This window comes from Myodes glareolus, chromosome 4 (assembly GCF_982192425.1).
Source record: "Myodes glareolus chromosome 4, mMyoGla1.1, whole genome shotgun sequence".
NCBI lineage: Eukaryota > Metazoa > Chordata > Mammalia > Rodentia > Cricetidae > Myodes > Myodes glareolus.
The window spans coordinates 105016931-105044773 of NC_142029.1; the positions used below are offsets into that span (position 1 = coordinate 105016931).

Here is a 27843-nt window from a genome sequence, read left to right on the forward strand (position 1 = left end):
TTGGACCGACACTCTATACATTGGTGCAACACGACCACTGGTCTTGGATTTTATTTTTATATTAAGTTTATTTTAAGAAAAACATCTCAGCCAGGTGGTGGTAACACACACCTATTAAAGGCACTTGGGAGACAGAGGTAGGTGGATCACTGAGTTTGAGGTCAGCCTGATCTACAGAGTGAGTTCCAGGACAGCCAGGACTATACAGAACAATCTTGTCTCAAAAAGACAAAAACAAAAAGAAGTAGGCTGTAGGGATGGCCCAGCAATTAACAGCACTGGCTGCTCTCAAAGAGGACCAGGGTTAGATTCTCAGCAACTACATGGTGGTTGTAGTGGTTTGAATGGGCATGACCCCCATAGACTCATGTGTTTGAATGCCCAAGGTGTGGCCTTGTTGGAATAGGTGTGGCCTTGTTGGAGGAAGTGTGACACCACAGGGGTAGGCTTTGAAGTCTTATATGCTCAAGCTATGCCCTGCATGGGACACAGTTCACTTCCTGTTGCCTACTGATCAAGATATAGAACTCTCACCTCCTTCTCCAGCACCATGTCTACCTGCACACCACCATGTCCCACCATGACAATAATGGACTAAACCCCTGAAACTGTAAGCCACCCCAATTAAATTTTTTACTTTATAAGAGTTGCTGTGCCCATGGTGTCTCTTCACAGCAATAGAAACCCTAAAACAGTGGGTCACAATTGTCTGTTACTCCAGTTCCAGAGGATCAGAAGTCTACTTCTAGCCTCTGAGGTCACACAGTGCATTTACATACATGCAGATAAAAGTAGTCATAGACATTTGAAAAAAAAAAAGTCTCATGTCGCTTCCTGGATATTACTTATTTACATACATTGTGTGTGTGCACAATATGTGTGTATGTGTTTATGTGAAGCCTGAATGTGGTGTCAGATCACAACTTGCGAGAGTTAGTCAGTTCTCTCCTTCCCCCATGTGGAATGTGGGGTTTTAATTCAGGTCTTCAGGCTTGGCAGCAAATTCCTTTATCTTCTGAGCTACCAAGAGAGAGGGAGGGAGGGAGGGAGGAAGAAAGGAACGAAGGAAGGAATGAAGGAAGAAAGTCGGTTTCCAATATCGACCAGAGAGGTCTCTCTATTTTGAGACAGCGTCTCATTGGGTAGCTCAAGTTGGCAATGAATTCAGAGATCCACCTATTTCTGCTTCCCAAGTGCTAGGATAAAAGGCATGTGCTTCCGTGCCAGTTTTTGGTGTTGTTTTTGTAAATAAATGTTGTGTGTGTTTTGTCTGCATATATATCTGTGTGCGACGTTTGTGCTTGGTGCCTGCGGAAGTCAGAAGAGGGTATCGATCCACTGGAACTGGAGTTATGGATGGTTGTGAGCTGCTATGTAAGTGGTGAGTACTGAACCTGGGTCACCTGGAAAAGCGGCAAGTGCTCTTAGTGCTGAGCCAGACCTTCCTAGAGGGAAGAACAAAGGCACAAGTCAGAAGTGAGGAGACTTGGTCAGAGATCTAGGGTTGGGATATGATTTAATAGGTTTCTTGACTAATATGGGGCTGGACAGACCAAGGACAGGACCAACATCAAAGTGGCGTCTCATGGAGAAGAGTATTGAGGAGTAACTTTTTCTCACTGTTTTGTAAAGCTGTGCCTCTGGCTGGGTGGTGGCGGCGCAGGCTCTTAATCCAGGCGTTCCAGAGGCAGAGCCAGGTAAATCAGAGTTCAAGGACCGCCAGGGCTACACAGAGAAACCACTTCTCGACAAAACAAAAACTGGGTCTCCTACTGCCTAAATTATTCTCGACCTACCCACCCACCATGATCTCGGATTTCTGATCCTTGCTCTGCCACTCAAATGAGACTGCAGGCATGTGTCACAGTTAGGATGGTGCGGGGATGGAGCCCGGAATTTCGTGCATGGTAGCAAACGCTACCAGCTGAGCCGCAGCCTGAGTCTTTTCACCAAATATTGTTCAAGGAAGGCTTGTGAGGCAGGAGGGTACTTGGGCAACAGGAGACCGGGAGCTTCAAGTCTGGGTGACGGCTGCCTCCGAGTCCAGGTGTGTGCCTGCAGGAACTTAAGCAATGCCGGTTCCAGGCCCTTCGCCCACAGACCTCACTCTTCCGCCCGACCCTGCAGTCCTGCTCTGCGCTTCCGCCCTCATCTCGCACATCCAATCGTAGAGGCCTTAGCGTTTCCGCTTGCCGCTCCAACAAATCACGGCTAGGACGTTCCTCAACCACGACCATTCAGAGCGAGGCCATTCTAGTACGATGACCAATAGGAACGTAGGATCATAGGCCTAGTGGGACGGACTGCGGCCAAAGGACATGCGCAATTCAGGCGGCCAATGGCCCGCGGCGCGTCGTTTGTGGATTTGCAGCTGCTCCCCGCGGCAGTGGGGCGGGGTCCAGGGTCCAAGCCTGAGTACCCTGCAAAGGGTGAGTGCGGAGGGGCGCCCTGGGATGAAGGCGGGGAGGAGGCGGGGGACTTGCCAGCACTAGCACTTCCCCGGAGTTGGACCAGGAGCACCCGCTGTCTCCGTACTTGTCGGTTTCCTGAAGAGTGCACAGTGCAGTTATTGCCTGAGCCAAATTTTCGGCAGGTTTTCGGGCGATGGGTGGGAACAGATGAAGCTTCTGCAAGTACAGACCCCATATTCGTCTTCAAAGCTGGGCCGGGATCTTTGGGAACCGGGAAGGAGGAAGCGAGTTCTCCCAAAGGCCCCATGTCCCCAGGATGGCGTTTTGAACGTGAATAGATTGTGGTAACATCTATTAAACGTTTACTGTTTGTCAGACACTTTCCACTGAGCCTTTGAAGTAGCCACTGGTTACTCTCTTACCGCGTGAGGAAACTGGCCCGGAGAGGAGACAAGTACCGGCAGATCTGACTTTTAGGGCTCTCACAGTAACATAAATCATTAAGGCTTGTGGACTCAAGGCTGGGTGTGCTTACATATGTATGTTACATATGTATGCCTGCGTTCTCAGCACTCGGGAGGCAAAGAAGGGGATTTCTGTGAGCTCTAGGCTATATAGTAAAATGCTGCCTCAAAAAAATGTACACATGTGTATATGTACATATATATATAATAAAATGATGAGTATAGTGCATTATCCCTGTACTTAGAAGACTGAGGCAGAAGGATCACCATGATCTGGAGGACAGTGTGAGCTACAGGGTGAGTTCCAAGATAGCCTGGGCTACACAGACCAATATAAAATCAAGGAAGAATGAATATTCCCTCAGTTGGTAAAGTGCCTGCAAGCAGAAGGATCCGAGTTTGACTCCCAGAACTTACATAAAATGGAAGCGTGGCAACCATCACATGTCACCCCAACACTAGGGGATAGAAACAAGAAGGTCTTAGGGCCTTCCAAAACAGTGACCCTGTCTCAGAAAATAAGGTGAGGGGGCAGGAGAGATGGTTCAAGGTTAAGAACATTGGCTGATCTTTCGGAAGACTCAAACTTGGTTCCCAGCACCCCACATGGCAGCTCACAATCTTATGTATAACTCCAGTTCCAGGGGATCCGATACCCTCTTCTGGCCTCCATCAGCACCAGGCACATATGAGGTAGAGCACAGGCATACATGCAAAACGTTCACACGCATTTTAAAAACTAAGGTGGAAAGTAATAGAGGAAGGACCTGGTGTACACTCTGGCCTCCATGTGTGCATACAGGGAGAAGACTTTCACACTTAGGTGCACTCACGTGCATATACCATGCACATATATGCCTGCATACACTATGCACACATCCATAACACCATAACACACATACATATACCATGCACATACACACACAGTCATATACCTTAATATACCCATACACTATTAGTGCACACTTCTGCTTCATGTACATACATGTTTATGTCAGATACACATATGCCTGCACACATATGCATACAACATGCATACCATGCACACACATATACCATGTACATATATGCCTATACATACACACAAATGCACCATGCTCACGGAATTCTTTTTAATTGTGGAACCTTGTCCCTGAAATGTGGCGACGCAGGTGAGCATCCCCCCATGGGGAGTGAGAACAGCCCTGGTCACCGATTGGGGTGGATCTCGGGCATGGAAAGAAAAGTCATGATGGTGAAGCTTGTTTGGATTTGGCTAAGTCACATGTCTTTAATTGTGTTTGTGTGTGCATGCATGCCATAGAGCCCAAGGGAGGTCAGAGGACAGCTCAGAGCAGTTGGTGCTCTTCTTCCACACTGTGAGTTGAAGGGTTGGAGCCAGGTTTTCCAGCTGAGTCATCTCCCTGGCCCTGTGGTTCAGTACTGCTTTTCTGATGTGTTGGGGATGAAGCTGGAGGGTAGTGCATGGAGGACACCTGCTGCTCTGCCCCTGTTGGCCGCTCCTCCACCTCAGTGGAGTCTCTTTGGGTCATATTTGGTGGAGGTTGTTTTTCCTGCCTAGTTCAGGTTCCTGTTGGCCCAGTACCACGCAGAACCAGGTTGGAACATCTTTTTTTTTTTAAAAAAAAAAAAAAGATTTATTTCTTTATTATATATACAACATTCTGCCTCCATGTATGTCTGCAGGCCAGAAGAGGGCACCAGATCTCATCACAGATGGCTGTGAGCCACCATGTGGTTGCTGGGAATTGAACTCAGGACCTCTGGAAGAATAGCCAGTGCTCTTAACCTCTGAGCCATCTCTCCAGCCCCTGGAACATCTTTTTTATAGCAACGGTCTCAGCGTCTCTGCTTCACACAGGGAAATAGAGTACAGAGAGGTTAAGTGCATTGCCTGATGTCATATGAAAGTTCTAAGACACACCCCTAGGTTTGTTGTGTCAAGCCTGCCTACCTTCTAGGAATTTTGTTCAGAGCAGAAACTCATTGATTGGTTGATTGACTAATTGATTGAGACAGCATCTTACTAGCTTGGAACTACTTAGATCAAGCTGGCTTCAAACTCACAGAGTTCTGGGGCTAAAGGCATGCACTAATGTGCTTGGCTTAAATTTATTTTATTATTATTACTTTTTTCGTTTTGTTTTTTCGAGACAGGGTTTCTCATTGTAGCCCTGGCTGTCCTGGAACTCACTCTGTAGACCAAGCTGACCTCAGACTCACAGAGATCGGCCTGCCTCTGCCTCCCAAATGCTGGGATTAAAGACATGCGACACCACTGTCTGATTTCATTTTTTTTAATTGTTTATTTATTTTTGATTTTTCGAGACAAGGTTTCTCTGTGTAGCTTTTGGAGCCTGTCCTGGAACTAGCTCTGTAGACCAGGCTGGTCTAAAACTCACAGAGATCTGCCTGCCTCTGCCTCCCGAGTGCTGGGATTAAAGGTGTACACCACCACCTGGCAAAATGGCTTTTTTTTTTAGTTTGTTTGTTTATTTTGTTTTGAGTTTTTGTCTTTTTGGTTTTTTTTTTTTTTTCGAGACAGGGTTTCTCTGTAGCTTTGGAGCCTATTCTGGAACTCACACTATAGACCAGGGTGGCCTTAAACTCACAGAGAACCAACTGTCTCTGCCTCCCAAGTGCTCCAATTAAGGCATGCACCAGCACCACCCCTATTTTATTTTTATTTAGTATTCTTACGGTGTTTTTGTGTTCTTAATGCTTATTTTATGTGCATTGGTGTTTTGCCTCCGTGTATATTTGTGTAAAGGTGTCAGATCCCCTGGAACTAGAGTTGCTGACTGTTATAAGCTGTCACGTGGGCGCTGCAAATTGAATCTGGGTTCTCTGGAAGAGCAGCCAGTGCTCTTAAGCACTGAGCCATCTCTCCAGCCCTGTTAGGCTGTTTTTATAAGGGTATGTATAGCACTATTGTAGCCCAGAGGACAATTTTAGAAGTCACTTGTCTCCTTCCATCATGTGGGGCCAAGGATGCAGCTTAGGTCACCAGACTTGGCAGCAGGTGCCTCTGCCCACCGATCCATCTCCCAGGCCCCTATCTATTTATGTGAAGACAGAATCTTATGTATCCCTGGCTGGCCTCCACCACCTTAGGTATATCAGCATAACTTTGATCCCTCTGAAGTACTGGGGTAGCAGGCAAATGTTCCCCTCGTGCACCTCAGAGTGGCTGTTCACACTGCTGTAAGATTACTGAAGGAGCAAGTGGACTGTGGTGGCGTGTGTTTGCAGTTCTAGCAGTCAGGAGGCTTTGGAGGAAGAGGCCCCAGCAGCTGTAGGCAAACCTTGTGAACCTCTGCCCTCCCAAGCACAAGACAGGAGGGGTCGGTCTGCTGGCACTCTGTGCATCTGTAGTCCTGGTTACTTGGAAGGCTGAGGCAGGTGGATTACTTGAATGTAGGGATTGAAAAGCAGTCTGGAAAAAGCATAATGAGCTCTTGTTTCAAAACAAATACTTCCTGGGTGGTAGGTAACATGTGTTTTTATTTTGTTGTTATTTGTTTATTCATTTTTGGTTTTTAGAGACAGGACTTCTCTGTGTAGCCCTGATTGTCCTGGAACTATCTCTGTAGCCCAGGCTGGCCTCGAGCTCACAGAGATCTGTCTGCCTCTGCTTCCTAACTGCTGAGATTCAAGGCATGCTCCAATATTCTGGGCTGACACACAGGCCAGACCCTGGAGGCAGAAGTAAGCAGAACTCGATGAGTTCAAGGCCAGCCTGTTGGACATAGTGAGTCCCAGGCCACCACCAGTGGCTACACAGTGTAACCCTGCCTCAAAAATTAATTAATTTTTAAAAAGGGACATTAAAAAGACAAAGAAGCTGTTGCACACCTGTAATCCCAGCTTTTGAGATTCAAATATTAGGATCAGACTTCAAGAGCATCCTGGTCTACTTAGTGAGTTTGAGGCCAACCTGAGTTGCCTGAGAATTGCTTTTTGTTTGTTTGTTTTGGGACAGGGCTTCTCTGTGTAGACCTGGCTGTCCTGGCACTCACCCTGTAGATCTTGGACTCAGATCTGCCTGCCTCTGCCTCCCGAGAATTGTTTAAAAAAGAACACAAATGGGGCCTAGTTATATGGTTAGATTCAGAGGCTAAACTGGAGTTTGGTTCCCAGCACCCACATCGAGTGGCTCATGGCTGCCTGGAACTCCAGTTCAATGGGAGAAGATGTCTCTCTGGGCACCCACACCCGTGGGCACCCCAAACACACGCACAAATCTTTAACTAAAAGTACAGTATTGAATTGGAGGTGAACCTGGACTACTTGAGACTGTCTAAATACACAGAATGAAACAAAACTGTAAGATGGCTTTGCTACCGTTAAAAATGGCAGTCTCAAGTCAATCAGCATTCCTGCCTGTAAACAACTGTATGTATTGAGGCTGAGGGAAGGCAAGACCCCCACTCTTTCCTTTGGACTTCAGCCTGGGTGTGTGGGAGGCTGAGGAGTTGTGGCCCGAATCTAATGGCCTGTCCTTAACCAGCAGTGAATGGTGGCAGATATGCCTCTGTGTGGGCGGAGAGCCATGTCGGAAGACAGCAAGGCAGATGGCACGGAAGCTCAGCCCCTGGTACCCACAGAAAGCTTGATGGTGCTGCTGCACTGGCCTGGGCCAGAGGGCGGAGAGCACTGGGTCACCTTCAGCCAGCCGTCTCTGACTGCCGAGGACGTCTGCATCCACATTGCACACAAAGTCGGTGAGTTTGGAGCCTGGGGTGGGGCAGCTGGTGATGTGTTTCACTCTCATTGGACAAAGAAGAGTGAGTCTGGGTGCCAGCTTAAGTTGGGGCCAGTGGGGGGCTCTTATTCTAGAGGGGCAGGGAAGGAAAACATTGCTGAGCCAGGAGTATCTGTGATCCCAGGCTTGGGAAGCTGAGGCAGGAGGATCACAAGTTCCAGGCCAAACTAACTACACAAGAAGACCCTGTCTCAAAATATGTCTGAGGCTCAGTGGTACAGCTCTTGCCTAGAAATGCTCATCTCTGTGGTGAAGAGCACTGGCTGCTCTCCCAGAGAACCCGGGTTCAATTCCCAGCACCCACATGGAAGCTCACAACTGTCCGTAACCCCAGTTCCAGGGGATCTGGCACCCTCACATAGACATACAAGGCAAAACACCAATGCATATAAAAATAAATAAATCTTTCTTAAAAAACAAGCCTTCAGTGAGGGGCTGGCATGTGACCCAGTGTTTAGCCCCTTCCCAGAATCCCCCAGTGAGGCGTTAGGGTGTGGCTCAGTGGAACCTGCCCAGTTTGTGCAAAGTTCTAATTTCTATCCTCTGTATCTGCCAAATAAAGGCACTAAAGCTGTCATTAGGTCCCACCCCCAGCCTCATTTAGACCTAGTCACGCGTCCAAAGTTCTGCCCTGAATTCCATTAACACATGCTTTGTTGATTAAGATTCCAGTTTGTGAATGTTAGGACATGTTCAGACCGTCACAGGGAGTGTGCTGGCAATCTGACTGCCACATCTCTCACTACCCAACTTTCTGTTGTGTTGGTGTGACCAATGGGACCTGAACTCTATGGAGAAAATGGCCTCCGCACAGGTCCAGGGTACCGCCCTGTTTGAGGAACCAAAAGACCTTCAGGCTGACTGGGGTGCGGCTCTAAGAACTGGGAAAAGGAAGTAAAAGTTGAAGCTTAGGGCTGAAGTTGGCACTCACCCAGCACACACAGAACCCTAGCTTCCATCCCCAGCGCCACTGAGCCAGGCTCAATCCGTCATAGACTCAGTACTGAAGGGATTGGGATTTCTCAGTGGGCAGTAATTAGGGAGTCATGGAAGGGTTGAGGCAGAGAGTAAAGCAGTTGCATGTTAGAAAGCTGCTTCACAGCTGGGCGGTGGTGGCAGATTTCTTTAATCCCAGCACTTGGGAGGCAGAGACAGGTGGATCTCTGTGAGTTCGAGACCAGCCTGGTCTACAAGAGCGAGTTCCAGGACAGGCATCTTATCAAACCTGTAGTGAAGTTTTTTGTAGTAACTTTGGAGAGCAATTTGTATTTATCTGACAGGCTGAAACCTTTGTTCTTGTTGTTTTTTGTTTGTATGTTGAGTGTATGCTGAGACAGGGTCTCTCTGTGGAGCCCTGGCTGTCCTGAAACTCACTCTGTAGACCAGGCTGACCTGGAACTCACAGAGATCCACCTGCCTCTGCCTTCCGAGTGCTGGGATGTGCCACCATGCTCAGCCTGTTTTGTCATGTTTTTGAGACAGGGTCTCATGTAGTTCAGGCTGACCTCCAACTTATATGTAGCAGATAATGACTTTTGTTCTGCCTTAGCCTCCAGAGTTCTGGAATCACATGCCACTTAGTTCAGTGTTCCTATCTTAGCTGCAAAGGAATCTGGGAAATGTAGTTCTGGGAAGCATTGACATGGTGAAAATTCTGAACTGCCTTGTGTGTCTATCAGTATTTGATAAGTCATAGACAGGAGAGGCGTGGGAAGAGTGTGTGACAGGAGTTAGTGGGTTGCAGCATCCTCAGAGCTAAAGTCTGCAGCTGATGAGGCTTCTGACTTCATCCCTCCCATCTTCCAGGCATCACTCCACCCTGCTTGAATCTCTTTGCCCTCTATGATGCACAGGCCAAGGTTTGGCTGCCACCAAACCACATCCTAGACACATCCCGAGATGTGAGCCTAAGGCTGTATTTCCGAATGAGGTAAGTGAAGGTCTATTGGAAGGTGTGTGTGCTCAGGAGCGCCACAGCACAGGTGTAGAGGGAAGTTGGGGATGTCCACCATGCTACAGTCTCTCGGATGACACACAACATTAATTACCCATCCAGCCTCCTCCCTGGCTCTGCTACTCCTTTCCCTTCTTGCAGGTTTTACTTCCGGAACTGGCACGGCATGAGTCCCCAGGAGCCAGCTGTTTACCGATGTGGTTCCCCGGGGTCAGAGCAGGGTGTGCAGCTCTTGGACTCTGCCTCATTTGAATACCTCTTTGAGCAGGTATGAGCAGGGATGGAGAGGACTCCCTTTCACTTCCCACTCCACCGCAGCTAATATGATTCAGCTCATACTAGCTGGAATCTTTTAGCTGTCTTTACCAAAAGAAGTTGGAGTAAATGAGTGCTCCGTTTGATTAGTAATGTCTGACATGGTCTCAAAATCATGAGGAGGTGGTGCATATGGTGTTTCTGTGATGTGCATTTGCTCTTTCTAGGAAAATACTTGTCTCTCCCTCCCCCTCAAGGTGCTAGAAGCAGGGAGTTAGAGTTTGTTGGCAATAAAGCAAACACCTTCCCTCCCCTTTCCTATGCGTCCCTCTACCCCTCAGGGAAAACATGAGTTCATGAATGATGTGGTGTCCCTGCGGGACCTGTCTAGTGAGGAAGAGATCCATCACTTTAAGAATGAGAGCTTGGGCATGGCCTTTCTGCACCTCTGCCACCTTGCTCTCTGCCGTGGTGTCCCCCTGGAGGAGATGGCCAGAGAAATCAGGTGAGTGGAAATGGAGTGTCAATTAGGAGTAAGTGGCTGGAGCTCCCCACACCCAGGGCACCAGGGTGGACCTTTCATGTTGCCTTGGTTTATCCAGCAAACACTGATTGCCAGCTGTGGACTCACACTAGCTCTGAGTGTTGGGAACACAGTGCCACCTCTGGGAGCTCACATCTGATAAAGCAGACTGGATACTAAAGGAAATGCAAACACTGACTCAGCAGACCTGACTCTGCAGAGGACCTGAGTTCGATTGCCAGCACTTTTACTTGGTGACCCACGACGGTCTATAACTCCAGCCCCAAGGGACCCCAAACCCTCTTTTGGCTGTCGCTGGCACACACATGCACAGGCACACACATGTACAGGCACACACATGCACAGGCACATAAAAAATTATATAGTCTTTTTTTTATTGAGATAGGGTTTTTCTGTAGCTTTGGAGCTGTCCTGGAACTCGTTCTGTAGACCAGGCTGGTCTCGAACTCACAGAGATCTGCCTGCCTCTGCCTCCTGAGTGCTGGGATTAAAGGTGTGCACCACCACCACCTGGCAAATAATACAGTCTTAAAAAAAAAAAGAAATACAAACATGAAATGTAGAAGAATTGAGTAGGAATTGAGTGGATTTCAAGAGTATACATTAATTATTTATGTTGCTTGTTTATTTACTTTGTTTTTCATTTTTCTTTCTTTTTTTTTTCTTTTTTTCTGAGACAGGGTTTCTCTATGTAGCCCTGGTTGTCCTGAAACTCACTCTATAGACTGGGCTGACCTTGAACTCAGAGACCTGCCTGTTTCTGCCTTCATGTACTACCACTGCTTGGCTATTTACTTTTTTTTTATTGTTATTGTTAGTTTTTTTGAGACAGGGTTTCTCTGTGTATCGCTAGCTGTCCTGTAACTTGCTCTGTGTAGACCAGGCTGGCCTCAAACTCAGAGATCCTCCTACTTCTGCTTCCTGAATACTGGGATTAAAGGAGTATACCACCACTACCCGGCCTACTCTGTTTTTTAGACATTACTTCAAGCTGAGTATAGTGGAACACACATTTAATCCCAGTCCTCTGGAGGCAGAGGCAGGAGGACCTCTGTGTATTTTTTTTTTAAGTAGAGAGATTTTTAAAAAGATTTTATTTATTATGTATACAGTATTCTGTCTGCATGTACACCTCCAGGTCAGAAGAGGGCACCAGATCTCATAGATGGTTGTGAGTCACCATGTGGTTGCTAGGACTTGAACTCAGGACCTCTGGAAGAGCAGTCACTGCCCTTAACCTCTGAGCCATCTCTCCAGCCCCCCTCTGTGCATTTGAGGCAGCCTACTGTATATAATGAGTTCTAGAACAACCAGGGCTACATAGAGACCCTGTCTCAAAAAGAAAAGAAAGAACCCTATAAAAGTTAGAAGTGGGGTTCCCTGTGGGTACAGGATATAGACTTCTGGAAGCTCAGAAGGCCCTGTCTCTGGCCAGACATGTGGTACAGATGTGTAGTCATAGTCAGCAGTGCGCTGAGACAGAAGAATCACAAGACAAACAAGTAGGGTCAGGGGCTAGAGAGGTGGCTCAGCAGTTAGGAGCACTGGCTGCTCTTCCAGAGGACCTGGGTTCAATTCCCAGCACCCACATGCAGCTCACAACTGTCTGTAACTCCTGTTCCAGGGGTTCCAGTGCCCTCACACAGGCAAAACACCAATGCACATAAAATACAAATAAATAGATTTAAAAATAGGGACAGATATGGTAGTATGCATATTATTCTTGGACTCTGGAGATAGAACCAGGAAGATTACTTCAAGTTTGAGGTCAACCTGGGCTATAGTGAGTTCCAAGCCAGCCTGGGCTATATTCTATAATATAAAAGGTAAGGTAAGGGGCTGGAAAGATGGCTGAGTGTTCCTGGCTGCTCCAGGAGGGGACCTGAGTTCAGATTCCAGCACCCACATGGTGCCTCACACCCACTCTCCAGTTCCAAGGAATCTGACACCCTCTTCCGACTATTGTGGGGACACACACACACACGAGGAATAAAAATAAAAACTGTTGAGACAGAATTTCACTGTATAGTGCTGGGATTGGGTTCTTTATTTCTGCGTTCATGACATAGAACTACTGTCTACATTAGGCAGCAGAGAGGTTCAGCCACTAACCCCATGTCACCCAGCCTTTCTGGATACCCAGGCTCTGATGTGTCCCCTGTGTCCTCTTTGCAGCTTTAAGAACTGCATCCCTCGTTCCTTCCGCCAGCACATCCGTCAGCACAATGCGCTCACGCGCCTGCGTCTCCGCAGAGTCTTCAGGCGATTCCTGCGGGCCTTTCGGCCTGGCCACCTCTCCCAGCAGGTTGTGATGGTTAAGTACTTGGCCACCCTGGAGCGGCTGGCTCCTCGATTTGGCTCAGAGCACATTCCGGTGTGTCATCTGGAGGTGCTGGACCAGCCTGAGAGGGACCCCTGCTACATCCAGAACAGTGGGCAGACTACTGGGGACCCAGGCCCAGAGCTGGCCACCAGGCTTCCCACCCACGAGGTACTGGTGACAGGCACCGGAGGTATCCAGTGGCGCCCACTGCAGATCCAGGTGAGCACTCAGGTGAGCACTCAGCTGTGGGCTCCTCAGGGTAGGTAGCTCAAGTGAGCCCTGTCCTCGTCTGACTGTGGAGGCACGGCACGGGCAGGGTGTGCACATGGAGGTCAGGTGCTCTCTTGGGGAAGTGGCTTTCTCTCTGGGAATTAAACTCTGGTCATCAGGTTTAGAGGCAAGCACTCTTGCCCGCTGAGCCATCTTCCTGACCCTTGAGAGTGTATTTTTATTTATTTTTGTTTTGTTTTGTTTTTTTGGAAGAGGGTTCTCTGTGTAGTCCTGGATGTCCTGGAACTCATTCTGTAGACTAGGCTGGCTTCGAACTCATAGAGATCCACCTGCCTCTGACTTCTGAGTGCTGGGAGTAGAGGCGTGCGCCACCACTGCTCAGCTTGTTTTTATTTTTCGAGTTAGTGTCTTTTTTAAAAAATATTTATTTATTTATCATGTATACAATATTCTGTCTACGTGCAGGCCTGAAGAGGACACCAGATCTCATTACAGATGGTTGTGAGCCACCATGTGGTTGCTGGGAATTGAACTCAGGACCTCAGGAAAAGCAGGCAATGCTCTTAACCGCTGAGACACCTCTCCAGCCCCCTCGAGTTAGTGTCTTATGTACTGTAATTCCAGCTGACCCAGAACTCAGCTGTGTAGCCCAGGCTGGACTTGAAGTCATGTTGATTTTCCTGCAACTTTCTGACTTTAAGAGTTAGGAGCTTGAGCCAGCTTCCTTCTGTCCTTTGAGGGGAAATTAAACTAATCTTGCCAGGGCTGGAGAGATGACTCAGTGGTTAAGAGCACTGACTGCTCTTCCAGAGGAACTGGGCTCAATTCCTGGCACACACATGGCAGCTCACAACTGTCTGTAACTCCAAGATCAGACACACATGCAGACAAAACACCAATAAACTGTACAGTAAGCTATAAACTATCCCTGCCCTTCTCTGTTCCCTGCCTCACCCCACCTCCACCCCCGGCTCCTTGGCGTGGTTTTTAGGAATCTGCGAGAGGTAACAGCAGAGGGAATGCCCAAGGCAACCGATCTGGGAAGAAAGCCAAGGCCCCTGAGGTTGAGGAGCAGCTGGCAAAGAGTCCTGGGGAGCCATCCTGGACCTACTTCTGTGACTTCCAGGACATCTCCCACGTGGTGCTGAAGGACTGTCATGTGCGCATCCACCTTCAGGACAACAAGTGCTTGGTGGGGCCCCTGGGCAGCAGGCTGGTGGAGGTGGCTTGGGCCTGTCCTGCCAAGCTCCCTGACCATGTGCCCCTGGCCCACAGTTGCTGTGCCTCCGTTCCCGGGCTGAAGCCCTGTCCTTTGTGGCCCTGGTGGATGGCTATTTCCGCTTGACTGCTGACTCTAGCCACTACCTGTGCCATGAGGTGGCACCCCCGCGGCTGTTGACGAGCATCCAGAACGGCATCCATGGGCCCCTGATGTGAGTGATGGTGGCCAGAGGCTGTGTCCATGGTCTACCTAGTGTGTGTTCGAGGAGCTGCCGCCACATCCGGGCCACCGTGTCCGTCTAACTGGCCTCTGTGTGACTCCTTTCAGTCCCCGTTTTTGTTGTTGCTGTTGTCACCTCTGAGATGTCAAGGCCCTTCTACTAGTTTATTTTTTTATTACTATAATAAAATGTCTTAGTCTGGACACTTAAGAAGAAAAGAGGTCAGCTGTGGTGGCGCACAGCCTAATCCAAGCAGGTCAGCTTGGGCTACATAGTGAGACCCTATCTCAAAGTTAAATTGTGTTTTTTGTTTGTTTTTCGAGGCAGGGTTTCTCTGTGTAGCCATGACTGTCCTGGAACTCACTCTGCAGACCAAAGCTGGTCTTGAACTCACAGACAGCTGCCTGCCTTTGCCTCCCGAATGCTGGAATTAAAGGCGTATGACACCACTGCCCAGCTCAAAATTAAATTTAAATATTTATTTTTATTATTTTAAATTATGTGTGGTATGTCTGCATACTTGAGTGTAGGTGCCCATAGAGGCCAGGAGCCTCAGATTCTCTTGGGGCTGATATTACAGATGGTTGTGGTGAGCCACCCAGTGTGGGTGCTGGGAACTGAACTTGCATCCTTTTGAAGAGCAGTAAGCTCCTTTAACATCTGAGTCGTCTCTCCAGCCTTCAGAATTAAGTTGTAGGAAAACTGTCTAGGGGACTTGGAAAATGACTTAGCAGATAGAAGCAGAGTGCCTGCCTTCTACTGTGAGGATCTGGCCCTAGAAGACACATGGCTCAGCAGCTTGTGTGTGGAGTCCCAGCATTCCTACAGTGCCATGGTAGGTAGAAATGGACTCTCTGGAAGCTCATGCCTCTAACAGGACAGAAGGCCAGTACTGTTGATACCTCTGACATGCGCACAGTGGCATGCACACCCATACTCTCACATGCACAGACACAGTAAAAAGTCTAATCTCTGGCTATAACTCAGCTTTAGCAAGCTGTAGTACTTGCTAGTGGATGAAGCCCTTGGTTCAGCCCCCAGCAGTGCTTGAACTAGGTGTGATGGTGTGATGGCGTGCACCAGTACTCCCAGCATGTGAGCGGTGGTCACCGGACAACCAGGTGGGGAAAAAATTCAGGTCATGAGATTGGGAGTCATCCGTCTCCCTGACCTCTTGATTTGTTTTTGAGACAGGGTTTCAGTTAGCCCAGACTAGGCTTGAATTCTATGAGGGTGACCTTGAACTCCCTGCCTAGAGATTGTGTTGCCACACCTGGTTCATGTTTACCTTTTTTTAAAGGTTTTTTTTTGTAATTTAATTTTCTATGTATGTTTTTTGTGTGTGTTTGTTTTTCTGCCTGCATATGTCTACACAACATATATATCTGGTGCCCACAATGGCTGGGAGTTACAGAACAGGTAAGAGCCCCCTTCTGGGTGCTGAGAATTGAACCTGGGTCCTCTGGAAGAGCAGCTAGTACCTCTGAGCCGTCTCTGCAGCCCATCATGTCTTACATGTCATCATTGGGTATATGATCTGACATGAGCCTCAGAGAGGACAGAACACATGGAAGTGGTGTACCCACATGGCCCTGTGACTCATGATGATGAACTGCATCCATGATCTGTGTTCTGGGGCCAAATGACTATCTCTTTACTGGAAGTGACTCTGTCCTGTTGTGGCCATGTCTGGGTGTGACCCATGTAACATCAGACAGCTGTTTTCTTGTCTCAGCATCTGTCACTTTGCCAGTGGCTGTGTTTGATGTTAGACACAGGTGACTATTCTTACATGTATATGTGTCAGTGGTTCTATGTATGTATACATGTATGTATTTACCTATTGTCAGCAGTTCTGAGATTTTTTTATACATTTATTTATGTGCAGGGAGACAGGTCATAGTGTATATGGGGAGGTCAGGGGGCAGCCTGCAGGAGTCAGTTTCTCTGCTTCTACCACGTGGGTTCTGGATATTGAACTCAGGTCATCCAGCTTCAAGTGCCTTTATCCATTTCCAGGCTCCCTGAAGGTTTTATATGCTTGTGTGTGTGCAAGGCAGCCAAGGTGGCCTTGGGTATCTTCCTCCGTCGCTCTCCATTGGTTTCTTTTTATTCTTCATATTTATATATGTGTATCTGAGTATATGCCACATGTATGTGGGTGCCCATGGGATTCTCTGGAGCTGGAGTCACAGGTGTGAGGTTGGGTGCTCAGTGAACCTCTGGTCCCTACAGGAACAGCAAGCCCTGCTACCACTGAGCCATCTCTAGAACCCCGCCACTTTAGTTTTTGAGGCGGGTCTCTCACTGAGACTGGAGTTTGCTGACTGGCTGGACTAACTGAGCTGGGGATTACAGGTGCAGGGATCTGAGCCCTGTTTTTTTTTTGTTTGTTTGTTGGTTGGTTTGGTTTGGTTTGGTTTGGTTTGGTTTGGTTTTTCGAGACAGGGTTTCTCTGTGGTTTTGGTGTCTGTCCTGGAACTAGCTCTTGTAGACTAGGCTGGCCTCAAACTCAGAGATCCGCCTGCCTCTGCCGCCCTAGTGCTGGGATTAAAGGCGTGCACCACCACCACCCGGCATGAGCCCTGATCTTCTAAAGTCTCCATTCCCTCCACTTTTTCTTGAGACATAGTCGTATTATGTAGCCCACACTAAACTTGAGCTTTCAGTGATCATGTGACCTCAGCCTCCTGAGAGCTGGCGTTACAGGTATGTACTGCCACATCTCCTTTCTCTGACTTGTGTCTGGCTGATGTTTGTGTCTCTGAGCAGGTCTCCTGTGTTCATTGCCTAGCATGGGCCCCACAGTCACTACAGGAGGCTGATGGCGTTCCCCTGTCCTCTTCCTCTTCCAGGGATCCATTTGTGCAAGCCAAGCTGTGGCCGGAGGATGGCCTCTACCTGATCCAGTGGAGCACCAGCCACCTCCACCGCCTGATCCTCACTGTGGCCCATCGAGACTCAGTGGGTGTGGAGCCAGGGAGGAGGGCTAGAGAGGTGCACCTTTCATAGGCGGGATCTAAGCCCCGCCCGACCCCTGTTCACATCTCCTTTCCACCTTCCCAGGCTCCCAACAGTGGCCCCAAGGGCCTGCGCCTCCGAAAGTTCCCCATCACCCAGCAACCTGGAGCCTTTGTGCTAGATGGCTGGGGCCGCACCTTCGACAGTGTGGGGGACCTTCGAGTCGCCTTGCAGGGCTGCTCGTTGCGGGCTGGGGACGACAGTTTCCCTTTGCACCACTGCTGCCTGCCCCGGCCAGGAGGTGAGTAGGACACCCAGAGGCACCAGGTAGGGATGTCACCGTGTGCCCTGAAGCCAGCCCACGAGGGCAGTGTCTGCTCCTGTGCCTAGAAATCTCCAACCTCTTGATCATGCGGGGGTCCAGTGCCCACACCCGGCCTCTTAACCTCAGCCAGCTCAGCTTCCACAGAGTTCACCAGGATGAAATCACGCAGGTGGGTATTCTGTGGCCAGGCATGAGAAGAGGGCGGAGCGGGGCAGAGCGGCAGCCAGCACTGCTATATTCAGTAGCTCCTCTTGCAGCTGTCCCACTTGGGTCAAGGCACGAGGACCAATGTTTATGAGGGCCTTCTAAGAGTGGGAGGCCCTGACGAAGGCAAAACAGACAGTGGATGTCCTCCTGAGCCTGGCGGGGGCAGTGGGCAGCAGCTCCGAGTGGTGCTTAAAGTCCTGGACCCCAGTCACCATGACATCGCCTTGGTAATTATACAAGGCTGGCCCTGGGGTGTCTGGAGAGGACGACTGGGAGGGATGGGGTGGGTTTGCAGGAGCCTGACCTGCCCTGTCCCCACAGGCCTTCTATGAAACAGCCAGCCTCATGAGCCAAGTGTCACACATGCACCTGGCTTTCCTGCATGGTGTCTGCGTGCGTGGCTCAGAGAGTGAGTTCACCCCAATACCCAACTGGGTTTGAATTCCACCCCTTTGTACCCTATCCTGACTCGCCAATCTTTTTTTTTTTTTTTTTTTTTTTTGGTGGTACTGGAGATGGAACCCAGGCTGTCACCATGTGGCATGTGGGGTAAACACTCTACCTCTAAGCAGTGCCCCCTAGCTCCTCACTATATGGCATTCCAAGCAGGGGCTCTATCGTTGAGCCACACCTCCAGATCCTCACTGGGGGATTCCAGGCAGGGGCTCTGGCTCTGAGCTACCCCGAAACCATCTGACTGCCACTGTCTCCTGTAGTCTGAGATCAGGCCTTGATCTTCAGCGTGCCCACTCCTCACCACACAGATGAGCGGCCTCTGAATGCTGTACTGTACTCTGAGCCTCCCCCTTTCTGTCCCTGCTCTGCCCAGTCTCCTTGACCCAGATCATGAAGTCTGGCTCTGTCGGAGTCATCCCATAATTCCTTTTGCCATACTCTGAGCCCTTCAGCACAGTGGCCCCAGGCAGATCCCAGACCTGTTGTGATCTCAGTCACCCTGTGTTTCCACCCTGCTTAGACACCTCTGTTCCTTCCCTGCCTGTCCCTCTGAGCTTCTTGTACAGACTGACCCCAGTTGTGACCCTGCAGTGCTCCCATGTGTGTTCCTGACTCTGCTTTCCAGCCTGTGCCTGGCCTCCTGCTGCACACCCAGCCCATCACCCTCCCACTTCCTCTCTACTTCCTGCACTCCGTCTTGTCCTCTGCTTGGATGCTTATTCTGTGTCTAGATTCCCCATTCCACCTCTGCCTGGCCCTCTTCTCTGCTCTTAAAGTCCCCACCCACAATGCAAACTCAGCCCATCCCTACCATCTATCCTGGTCTCTGGAGGAAGAGGCAGATGACTGCCCCTCTAGCAACTGTATCTTTGCAGATATCATTGTGACAGAGTTTGTAGAACACGGTCCCCTGGATGTGTGGTTACGGCGACACAGGGGCCAAGTGCCTATGACCTGGAAGATGATTGTGGCTCAGCAGCTGGCCAGTGCCCTCAGCTACCTGGTATGTGGACCTGAGTGGGTACAAACCAGGTGGTGGTGGCGCATGCCTTTAATCCCAGCACTCAGGAGGCAGAGGCAGGCGGATCTCTGTGAGTTTGAGGCCAGCCTGGTCTACAGAGTGAGTTCCAGGACAGGCTCCAAAACTACACAGAGAAACCCTGTGTCCAAAAAAAAAAAGTAAAGTAAAAGAAAGAAAGAAGAAAGGAAGGAAGGAAGGAAAGAAAGAAAGAAAGAAGGGAGAAAGAAAATGGGGTACAGTGAAGCCAGGCATGGCAACACAGACATGCCATCATTGTGTGTAGGAACTGAGGCAGGAGAATCTGAAGTTCAGTTATTTTAAGCTATATAGTGAGTTTGAGGCTAACCTGGGCTACACAACACCCTGTTGCAAGCATTGGAAAAGGGGCTGGGGCTGTAGCTCAGTTGGTAGAGCACTTGCCTAACTCAGACAAAGCCCTGGATCCCTGGCCTAGCTCTGTCTAAAAAGGGTGTGATATGTGCTTGCAGTGTTGCACTGGGAAGGTGGCAGTGAAAGGATCTAGAGTCAGGGCCATCCTCTGCTAAGCAGTACATTTTTTGGTGTGTGTGTGCGTGCCTAGGCGAGAACCGAGATGTCTTCCTTATTTAAGGAGAATTATTATTATTCTCCTTATTAAGGAGAATAAAATGTTCTCTTTATTTCTTGAGGCAGGGACTCACCAAACCCAGAACTCTCCTATACAGCTAAACTAACTAGCCTGTGGAACCCAGCGTGTGCCTGTCTCACCTCCCCAGCACCAGGGTTACAAACAAGCACATGCTGCCAAGTCTTCTCATGTAGCCCAGGCTGGTCCCAGATGCATTATGTAACCCAGACTGGCTTTGAACCCCTGATCCTCCTGCCTCTGCTTCTTGAGATGAAAGGCTTACATTACCATGCCTTGACACCTAACTTCAGTTTTTATCTTGGCTCTGTCTGAAGATGTCCTGTGTTGAGAGAGGGCTAACTGTACTTAGAGCAGTAACAAAATAATGTTAGGAAGCAGTGTGAACTGAGCAGGGGAATCTGGGGAGATAGTGAGGAATGCTTGCTGTACAGCCATGAGGACTTGAATTCATATCCCCACATAAAAAGTCAGATGTCTGTAACCCTCGCACCAGGGAGGCAAAGACAGGAGGGTTCCTGGATCTCACTGCCTGGCTGGCTTACCCAATCAGGAAGCACCAGACTCGGTGAGAGAAGCTGTCTCCGAGAATAAGGCGAGGACACCACCTAGCATCCATCTCTGACCTCCACAGGCATACTCCCCCAAGAGCACAACACACACACACAATGCAGACAGAATTGAGGGCCAGAAGAGCTGATGTGGAGATGAGGCACAGTTAGCACTTGGGACTGAAGCAGAATTGGAAAGAGATGGACTGAGCTGGCCTCACCTGACAGGAGAGGAAAGTTGCTGCCAGGGAGTCTTGGGAAGATCATTTTCGGGTGTGTGTGTGTGTGGAAAGAGTCTGTGCAAAGGCCCTGGGACAGGGGTGTTTGGAGACTTACAGTGGGGTCTTTCTAGCTTTTTGTTCCTGGCCAAGAACCTTGGACACCCACTCAGCTCCCAGTGTTACCTGGTACTGATAACATTATATTGTTATCCCAATAGTTTGACAATTGTTATTTTCACACAACTATCCCTGTGGGGACAAGCCTTATGGATAGGGTGGTGGGTGGAATCTGGACCCACCCCTAGGAGTCACGCACTTTTTCCTCCTTTGCCACCCAGGAGGACAAGAATCTGGTTCACGGGAATGTATGTGGTCGGAATGTCCTGCTGGCACGGCTGGGGCTAGAGGAGGATACCAGCCCCTTCATCAAGTTAAGTGATCCTGGTGTGGGCCAAGGTGCCCTCTCCAGGGAGGGTGAGTTCTGGAGTGGGCCTGGGTATAGGGAGGCCTTCCCCTGCTCTTTCTGCCCTCACTGATCTGTAACCTGTGCTCCCCAGAGCGGGTGGAACGCATCCCCTGGACAGCTCCTGAGTGCCTGTCTGGAGAGGCCAGTAGCTTGGGTACTGCCACGGACATGTGGGGTTTTGGTGCCACCCTTCTTGAAATCTGCTTTGACGGGGATGCACCCCTGCAGGGTCGTCGCCCCTCCGAGGTACGTCCTAAGGATTTCTGTGGACTCCTGAAGGGTTCTCTGGTTCATCTAAGTGGCTGAAAAGGTTTCCTAGAGAATGTTTCATTAAATGTAGACTTTTGCTCATGAGCAGGGCTAGGAAGTGCAACCTTGATCCAAACACAGCTTTTGCAGAGGCCTGGGGGCATTAAAGGAGCTGAGCTGAGGGCAGGGAGGAAAGATTGAGAGATGGAAGCAGGGAGCTAGGGATGGCCTGGCGGACCTGCTCCAGCTTTGCAGAGCCAGCCGGACTTGGCCCTGATTCCTGTAGAGATTACGGCTCCAGCTGCCTTCTCTGTAAAATGGGGAAGGTGTGGGTAGAATGGGAGGCTCACTGTCTGGGCTATCACCCCATAGAAAGAACGGTTCTACACAAAGCAGCACCAGCTGCCCGAGCCCTCATGCCCGGAGCTGGCCACACTCACCCGCCAGTGCCTGACCTACGAACCAGCACAGCGGCCGTCATTCCGAACCGTTTTGCGGGACCTCACTAGGCTGCAGCCACAGAGTGAGCCAGGGCCCTGGGGGTTGGGTGCGCAGCTGGGGTTCCTGCCAGTGCAGGCACTGCCCATCCAAAGTCTGCACTGGGGCACGGTGCATGGTGGGTTGTGATTCACCTAAAGGTGACCAAGCGAGAGGGGTGCTGGGGACCAGGGACCAGTCTTGTGATACTGTTTGTGAAAGACCAGGGTCTAACTGAAGGCCTTGGCTTTTCCAGATCTAGTGGGTATCTCGGCTGTGAACTCAGACTTAGCAGCATCAGACCCCACGGTTTTCCACAAACGTTATTTGAAAAAGATCCGGGATTTGGGTGAGGTGAGAGCTAGGCTGGGGAGCTGGGGTAGGAGTGGGTGGCTGGGGCATAGGTTAGCGATGTCGGGGTGGGGTTTGGAGAGCTGGAAGAAGGGGGAGGGCTGGGATGCATCTGAAGGAAGTCTTGTTTAAGAACAGTTTCTAAGAACAGTTTTGAGGGCCAGTCATGGTAGGCAGGCCTTCACCACTCACTGTCGGGGCAGAGGTGGGTGGAGCGCTGGGTCTGAGGCCAACATGGTCTGTGTATCAAATTCCAAGCCAGCCTGTGCTCCATAGTGTGATTCTCTCAAACAAACAAACAGAAGGTATAGTTTTGAGAGAGGGAGATGGGGAGACTCCTCAGTTTTGAGAGAAGGGAGTTCATTGGGTCTAGCAAGCTCTACCGCCTGGTTCTGACTATCCTGCCCACTTCTGCCAGGGTCACTTTGGCAAGGTCAGCCTGTACTGCTATGATCCAACCAATGACGGCACTGGCGAGATGGTGGCTGTGAAAGCTCTTAAGGAGGGATGTGGTCCCCAGCTCCGCTCAGGCTGGCAGCGGGAGATTGAAATCCTGCGGACCCTGTACCACGAACATATTGTCAAGTACAAAGGCTGCTGTGAGGACCAAGGTGTGCTAGGCCATGGTGTGTGGGTTCAGGGCCTAACCATCCTGGCTCAGTTGCCTTCTTAGTTGAGGGTGTTGCCTACCGGGGCCAGGATGAGTAGGAGCCCCCCCCCCCTTCCTAGCACAGGAACAGGGTTCTACATGGGTCCCTCTCATCCATGGACCTGCCCTAGTGTACACCGGGCACACGGGTCTTGGTCCTCTCCCCCCCTCCCCCGGGCAGATCTGTGTAGTGCTCAGAGCTCCAGGATACTGGGATTCCAACCCTCTGTCAACGTCCGGCCCCTCTGGTCTGCTCCTGACAGGAGAGAAGTCTGTACAGCTGGTCATGGAATACGTCCCCCTGGGCAGCCTTCGGGACTACCTGCCAAGGCACAGCGTTGGGCTGGCACAACTCCTGTTGTTCGCCCAGCAGATCTGTGAGGTGGGATGGCCCCGCCCCTCGTTCAAGAGCGGACCGCCCCTGCTTCTGTTGGTCCTGAAGGGGTCTATCCCTGTCCATGCTCTTGCCCTTGGGCTAGACTCCTTTCACTTTGTGTCCAGGTTACCTGGCCATACCCCCATAAGCCTCACCCCTAATCACTAGTTTCCTTATGAATCCACCCACCTTTTGGCTCTTCCCACTAACCCCCTCCCCCAATTTAGCCTACCTTCCTGGCCTAGTAGTATCTGCAAGCCCCATCCCAAACCCTGTAGAGGTTTGAATATTCCTAGACCCGTCCAGCTCTGCTTGGCCCCACCCACTGAGCCCCACATCTTCTTAGCTGTCCCCAGCCTAACTTGTCCCCAAAGCCCCACTCCTAACCTTGTAGAGATTTGCCCACTCCTAAACTCACCCACCTTTGCCTGACCCCGCCCCTTACAACACCCTCCTCTCTAGCTTTTCTGGCCTGGCCCCAAGCCTTGCTCTGGCTCCTTCTTTTGCTTGCTCAGGCCGAAGCTGAGCCTGACTCACCCTGCCCCACCCCAGGGCATGGCCTACCTGCACGGGCAACACTACATTCACCGAGACCTAGCCGCGCGCAATGTGCTTCTGGACAACGACCGGCTGGTCAAGATTGGAGACTTTGGCTTAGCCAAGGCAGTGCCTGAAGGCCATGAGTACTATCGCGTTCGCGAGGACGGGGACAGCCCGGTGTTCTGGTGATCAGGAGTGGATACAGTCTGGGGGGGGGGGGGGGGAGGAAACTCTGGGATGCAGAGGGAGTGGGCGGGGCCTAGGCACGGAAGGGGCAGAACTAAAGCCCTGCAGTGCTGTTTGGCTTGGGTTAGTAAGTCTGAAACCGTTCAGGCTGTTCCCTGCAGGGTGAGGTCCCAACTAGATTCTCAGGGGCCCTCTGACTGGATGTGAACTGCAGGTCCAGCCAGCCAGTCCTGAGCCTCCTCTGTCTCCAGGTATGCCCCGGAATGTCTGAAGGAGTGCAAATTTTACTATGCGTCAGATGTCTGGTCCTTCGGGGTGACCCTGTACGAGCTGTTGACCTATTGTGATTCTAGGCAGAGCCCCCCCACGGTGAGCAACAGCTACCACACTCTACCCTTGTGTTTCCTGGGGCCTTTTCTAGAAAAGCAGGCATTTAAAGTTCAGTCCCTCAACACAGGCAGGCTCTTCACTAGCCTTGTTCAGTCTAGCCTTGCCTGATGTGTGAAGGTATTGCCTGGCAGTGTGGGGAGCTGTTTTGTTTCTGTGGAGTTTGTCTGAATGACTCTTTTTCATGGTGTGTTGTTGTGTGTTCTCACATGCCACAGTACACACGTGGAGGTTGTGTAAAGTGGGGTTTTCAGTACCAGATATGTGAAATGAGGGCATAGCCTCGCCAAGGAGTGGTTAGCGTGGTTAAGGGGAAGTGTTTTTTTGGGTTTTTTTGTTTTGTTTTGTTTTGTTTTGTTGTTTGTTGTTGTTGTTTTCAGATAAGGTTTCTCTGTAGCTTTGGTGCCTGTCCCGGAACTAGCTCTGTAGACCAGGCTGGACCCCTACCACCTGGCACAGGGGAGGTTTTTCATTGTAAACATGAGGGCACGTATGGAAGAGTCCAGAGCACGGGAAGGAGGCAGAGGACTAGACATGACCAGTATACTGAACTGGGCCGTGGGGCAAGGCAAAGAGAAGAGGGAACTGAGAGATGGTCCCAAGAAGCTTTTAATTCCAGTACTCGGGAGGCAGAGGCAGGTGGATCTCTGTGAGTTCGAGGACAGCCTGGTCTACAAGAGCTAGTTCCAGGACAGGCTCCAAAGTCAGGCCAGAGAAACCCTATCTCAGAAAAAAAAAAAGAAGAAGAAGAAGAAGAAGAAGAAGAAGAAGAAGAAGAAGAAGAAGAAGAAGAAGCCACTGAAAGAGCCAAGAGCACATGACCAAAATGCCAGGGTTCTACAGGCAAGGGAAGAAGGGAAGCCTGTGTCTTGGAGAAGTTTAAGGTATGCAGTGCTAGGGAGGCCAGAAGAGGACATCAGATCATCTAGAGCTTCAGCTTCAGCCTGTGTGAACTGGCATGTGAGTTCTCTGCGAGAGAAACAAGTACTCTTAACAGTGAGCTGGTTCCAGGACAGGCTCCAAAACTACAGAGAAACCCTGTCTCGGGGAAAAAAAAAAAAAGAGTATGGGAGCAGGGAACGAGGCTCAGTAGTTTAGCACTTGTCTCGTAGGCATGAGGACAGAAGTTTGGATCCCCAGAACTCACTTGAATGTCAGGTGGATGTGGTAGCCGGCTTTAAATCCAGCCTGGGAAGGCAAAGATGGGGTCCCTAGGGCAGGCTGCCTAGCCAGACTAGTCATACCAGGGAGCCTCAGTGGATAAGGTGGAAAGGTGAGCTGTCACAATGATTCCTGACTTCAACCTCCTGTCTCCATACCCTCCACACATGTGCCCACACACATGCCAACATGAAATGGGGATCAGGGCATGGCTGTATGAGTATGCAGCATAGAACCCCAGAACCCTGGGAGGTAGACACAGAGTTCTTGGGCTTGCTGGCCACCAGACTAACATCAGATTCAGTGGAAGACCCTGTCTCAAAGGACTAAGACATAGAGGGATGGAATGGGACGTCTTTGTTGCCCTCCAGCCTCCCCTTGCCTGTGCACACTCCACGTACATGCACAGGCACACACATGCCTGGGACACAGGACATGGGTTTGTGGCTTGTGCAATAGTTGCTGTCAATTGTGCCACAGAAATTCACCGAACTCATCGGCGTCACCCAGGGCCAGATGACCGTGCTGAGGCTCACCGAGCTGCTGGAGCGAGGAGAGCGGCTGCCTCGGCCTGACAGGTGTCCGTGTGAGGTGAGGCCTCGTATGGCAGCCCCTCTCACCCTCACGACATGGTGAAGGGTCCCACAACCCCGTTTCTCCCCCAGATCTATCTCCTCATGAAGAACTGCTGGGAGTCAGAGGCCTCCTTCCGGCCCACGTTCCAGAACCTTGTGCCTATCCTCAAGACAGCCCAGGAGAAGTACCAAGGCCAGGTGCCTTCAGTGTTCAGTGTGTGCTGACGGTCAAGGGTGTCGGGATAGATGGGCCCCGCGGAGAAGCCACTATGTGCTCTACACCTTACTCTTGCCCGGAAACCCCTATCAGTGAACTGACAACTTTTCCTTCTTTGACCATGAACCTGAACGGACCCTGGATGTGCAAAAGGGCTAAGTGGATCCTCGAGTCTTTCATTTGGGTCTGTCCAGCGTTTCACAGTGGACACCCATCGTCTTTACTAGCTGGGAGGAAACTGCTTTGTTGGACGCCCAAGGGCTTTGGGGTCCATATTCAGCAAGGTGGCACGGCTGGTGTGCAGATATCATGAGAATTCAGAAGAAGCTGGACCCTTCTGCTCACCCCTCAACCACCAGCCAAGCTGGGGTGTGACTGGTAATGCTCGTGCTTAGCAGTGGGGAAGACTTGGGTTCCTTCCCTAGCAACTAAGCCACTAGCTAGATCAGTTCCCTATATACAGAAGGCACTGATAACTGCTTGCTGGAGGGTGGGGCGATTGCTCAGTCAGTGAAGCACTTACAGAAGTACTTGCTTTGCAAGCCTGATGATGTGAGTCAGTCCCCAGCTTGTTCCAGTGCTGGGGAGGAAGAGACAGAAGCTCCCTGGGGCTCCCTGGCCAGCAGCTTAGTCCATTCAGGGACACTCAGGCCAGTGAGAGTCACAGTGCCTCAGGAAGAGTACCCAGAGTTGTCCTCTGACCTCTGCACAAACACATGGCCACACACACCTGCATATGCATTTGCCCACACACTCACAGGAGGGCCATTTGTCACACACGTAGGTCCTGTGTGACCTCAGGTAAATATCTTGATCTCTGGGCCTCATGTCTCAACTATGGGGATGGTCAGCCTTTCTACCTCATAGGACTGGTAAAGAGCACTGAAGGTTGTGCTTAAACACACACTCTCTCCTGCTTAGGAGTGAGACACAGATAAGTGTTTAATAAATGTTTATTACTATTCTGGAGTTTTCAATGAAGAGGTGACACTGAGACAGGCAGTAGGAGTAGATGCAGTTGTGAAAGGCAGAGAAATAACTGCCTCCCCAAGGGTTTCTAAAGACGTCATGGAGGTTGGGCATGGCAACACAAACTTAATCCTCAGGCAGGATGGGTGGTGGGCGGTGTGCTCGGAGGTAGAGCTCCTGCCTGTTGTGTACATGGCCCTTGATTCTGTTCCAAGGGCCACAAATGGACTATGAGGGCTTTTCTTTGTTTTTGTTTTTCAAGACAGGGTTTCTCTGCAGTTTTGGAGTCTGTCCTGAAACTTGCTCTTGTAGGCCAGGCTGGCCTCGAACTCTCAGAGATCCACCTGCCTCTGCCCCCTTAAAGGCGTGCGCCAACACCGCCCAGCCAGAAATGAGTTCTTAAGCCACATAAACCATAGGGATGGCTTAGTTTGCAAAGCAGAAGCACACTTGTCCTGCAGCTGTCATGGATATGTGCCATTGC

The 27843-nt window shown here is 50.3% G+C and overlaps 1 protein-coding gene across 5 annotated transcripts; it reads left to right on the forward strand.

The window, feature by feature from the left end:
• The first annotated feature begins 1361 nt into the window (after nt 1-1361).
• On the forward strand, nt 1362-27352 carry Tyk2 (tyrosine kinase 2). Of its 5 annotated transcripts, none has more exons than XM_087905817.1 (24): nt 1362-1381; nt 7386-7599; nt 9447-9570; nt 9736-9862; nt 10191-10354; nt 12569-12947; nt 13939-14139; nt 14223-14380; nt 17245-17353; nt 17456-17651; nt 17741-17844; nt 17933-18109; nt 18204-18291; nt 19214-19341; nt 21095-21230; nt 21314-21468; nt 21844-21994; nt 22205-22302; nt 22718-22910; nt 23212-23330; nt 23877-24049; nt 24302-24419; nt 26079-26189; nt 26264-27352. In XM_087905817.1, exons 2-24 carry the CDS (start codon nt 7392-7394, stop codon nt 26396-26398), a joined length of 3552 nt encoding a protein of 1183 aa, XP_087761943.1. In that variant the 5' UTR covers nt 1362-1381; nt 7386-7391; the 3' UTR covers nt 26399-27352. The 5 variants fall into 5 exon arrangements, 4 of the variants coding, with proteins under 4 accessions (XP_087761943.1, XP_087761942.1, XP_087761941.1 ...); XM_087905816.1 differs by lacking the exon at nt 1362-1381 and adding an exon at nt 2312-2429 and having other exon boundaries at nt 7389-7599; XM_087905815.1 differs by lacking the exon at nt 1362-1381 and adding an exon at nt 2318-2429.
• Nucleotides 27353-27843: the final 491 nt, after the last annotated feature.

Coding starts and splice junctions, on each gene's coding strand:
- Tyk2 (XM_087905817.1), top strand. CDS start 7,392: ATGGTGGCAGATATGCCTCTGTGTGGGCGGAGAGCCATGTCGGAAGAC. Junction 12,948..13,938: donor AGATCCAGGTGAGCACTCAG/GTGAGCACTCAG, acceptor CGTGGTTTTTAG/GAATCTGCGAGAGGTAACAG. Junction 18,292..19,213: donor CTGCGTGCGTGGCTCAGAGA/GTGAGTTCACCC, acceptor GTATCTTTGCAG/ATATCATTGTGACAGAGTTT.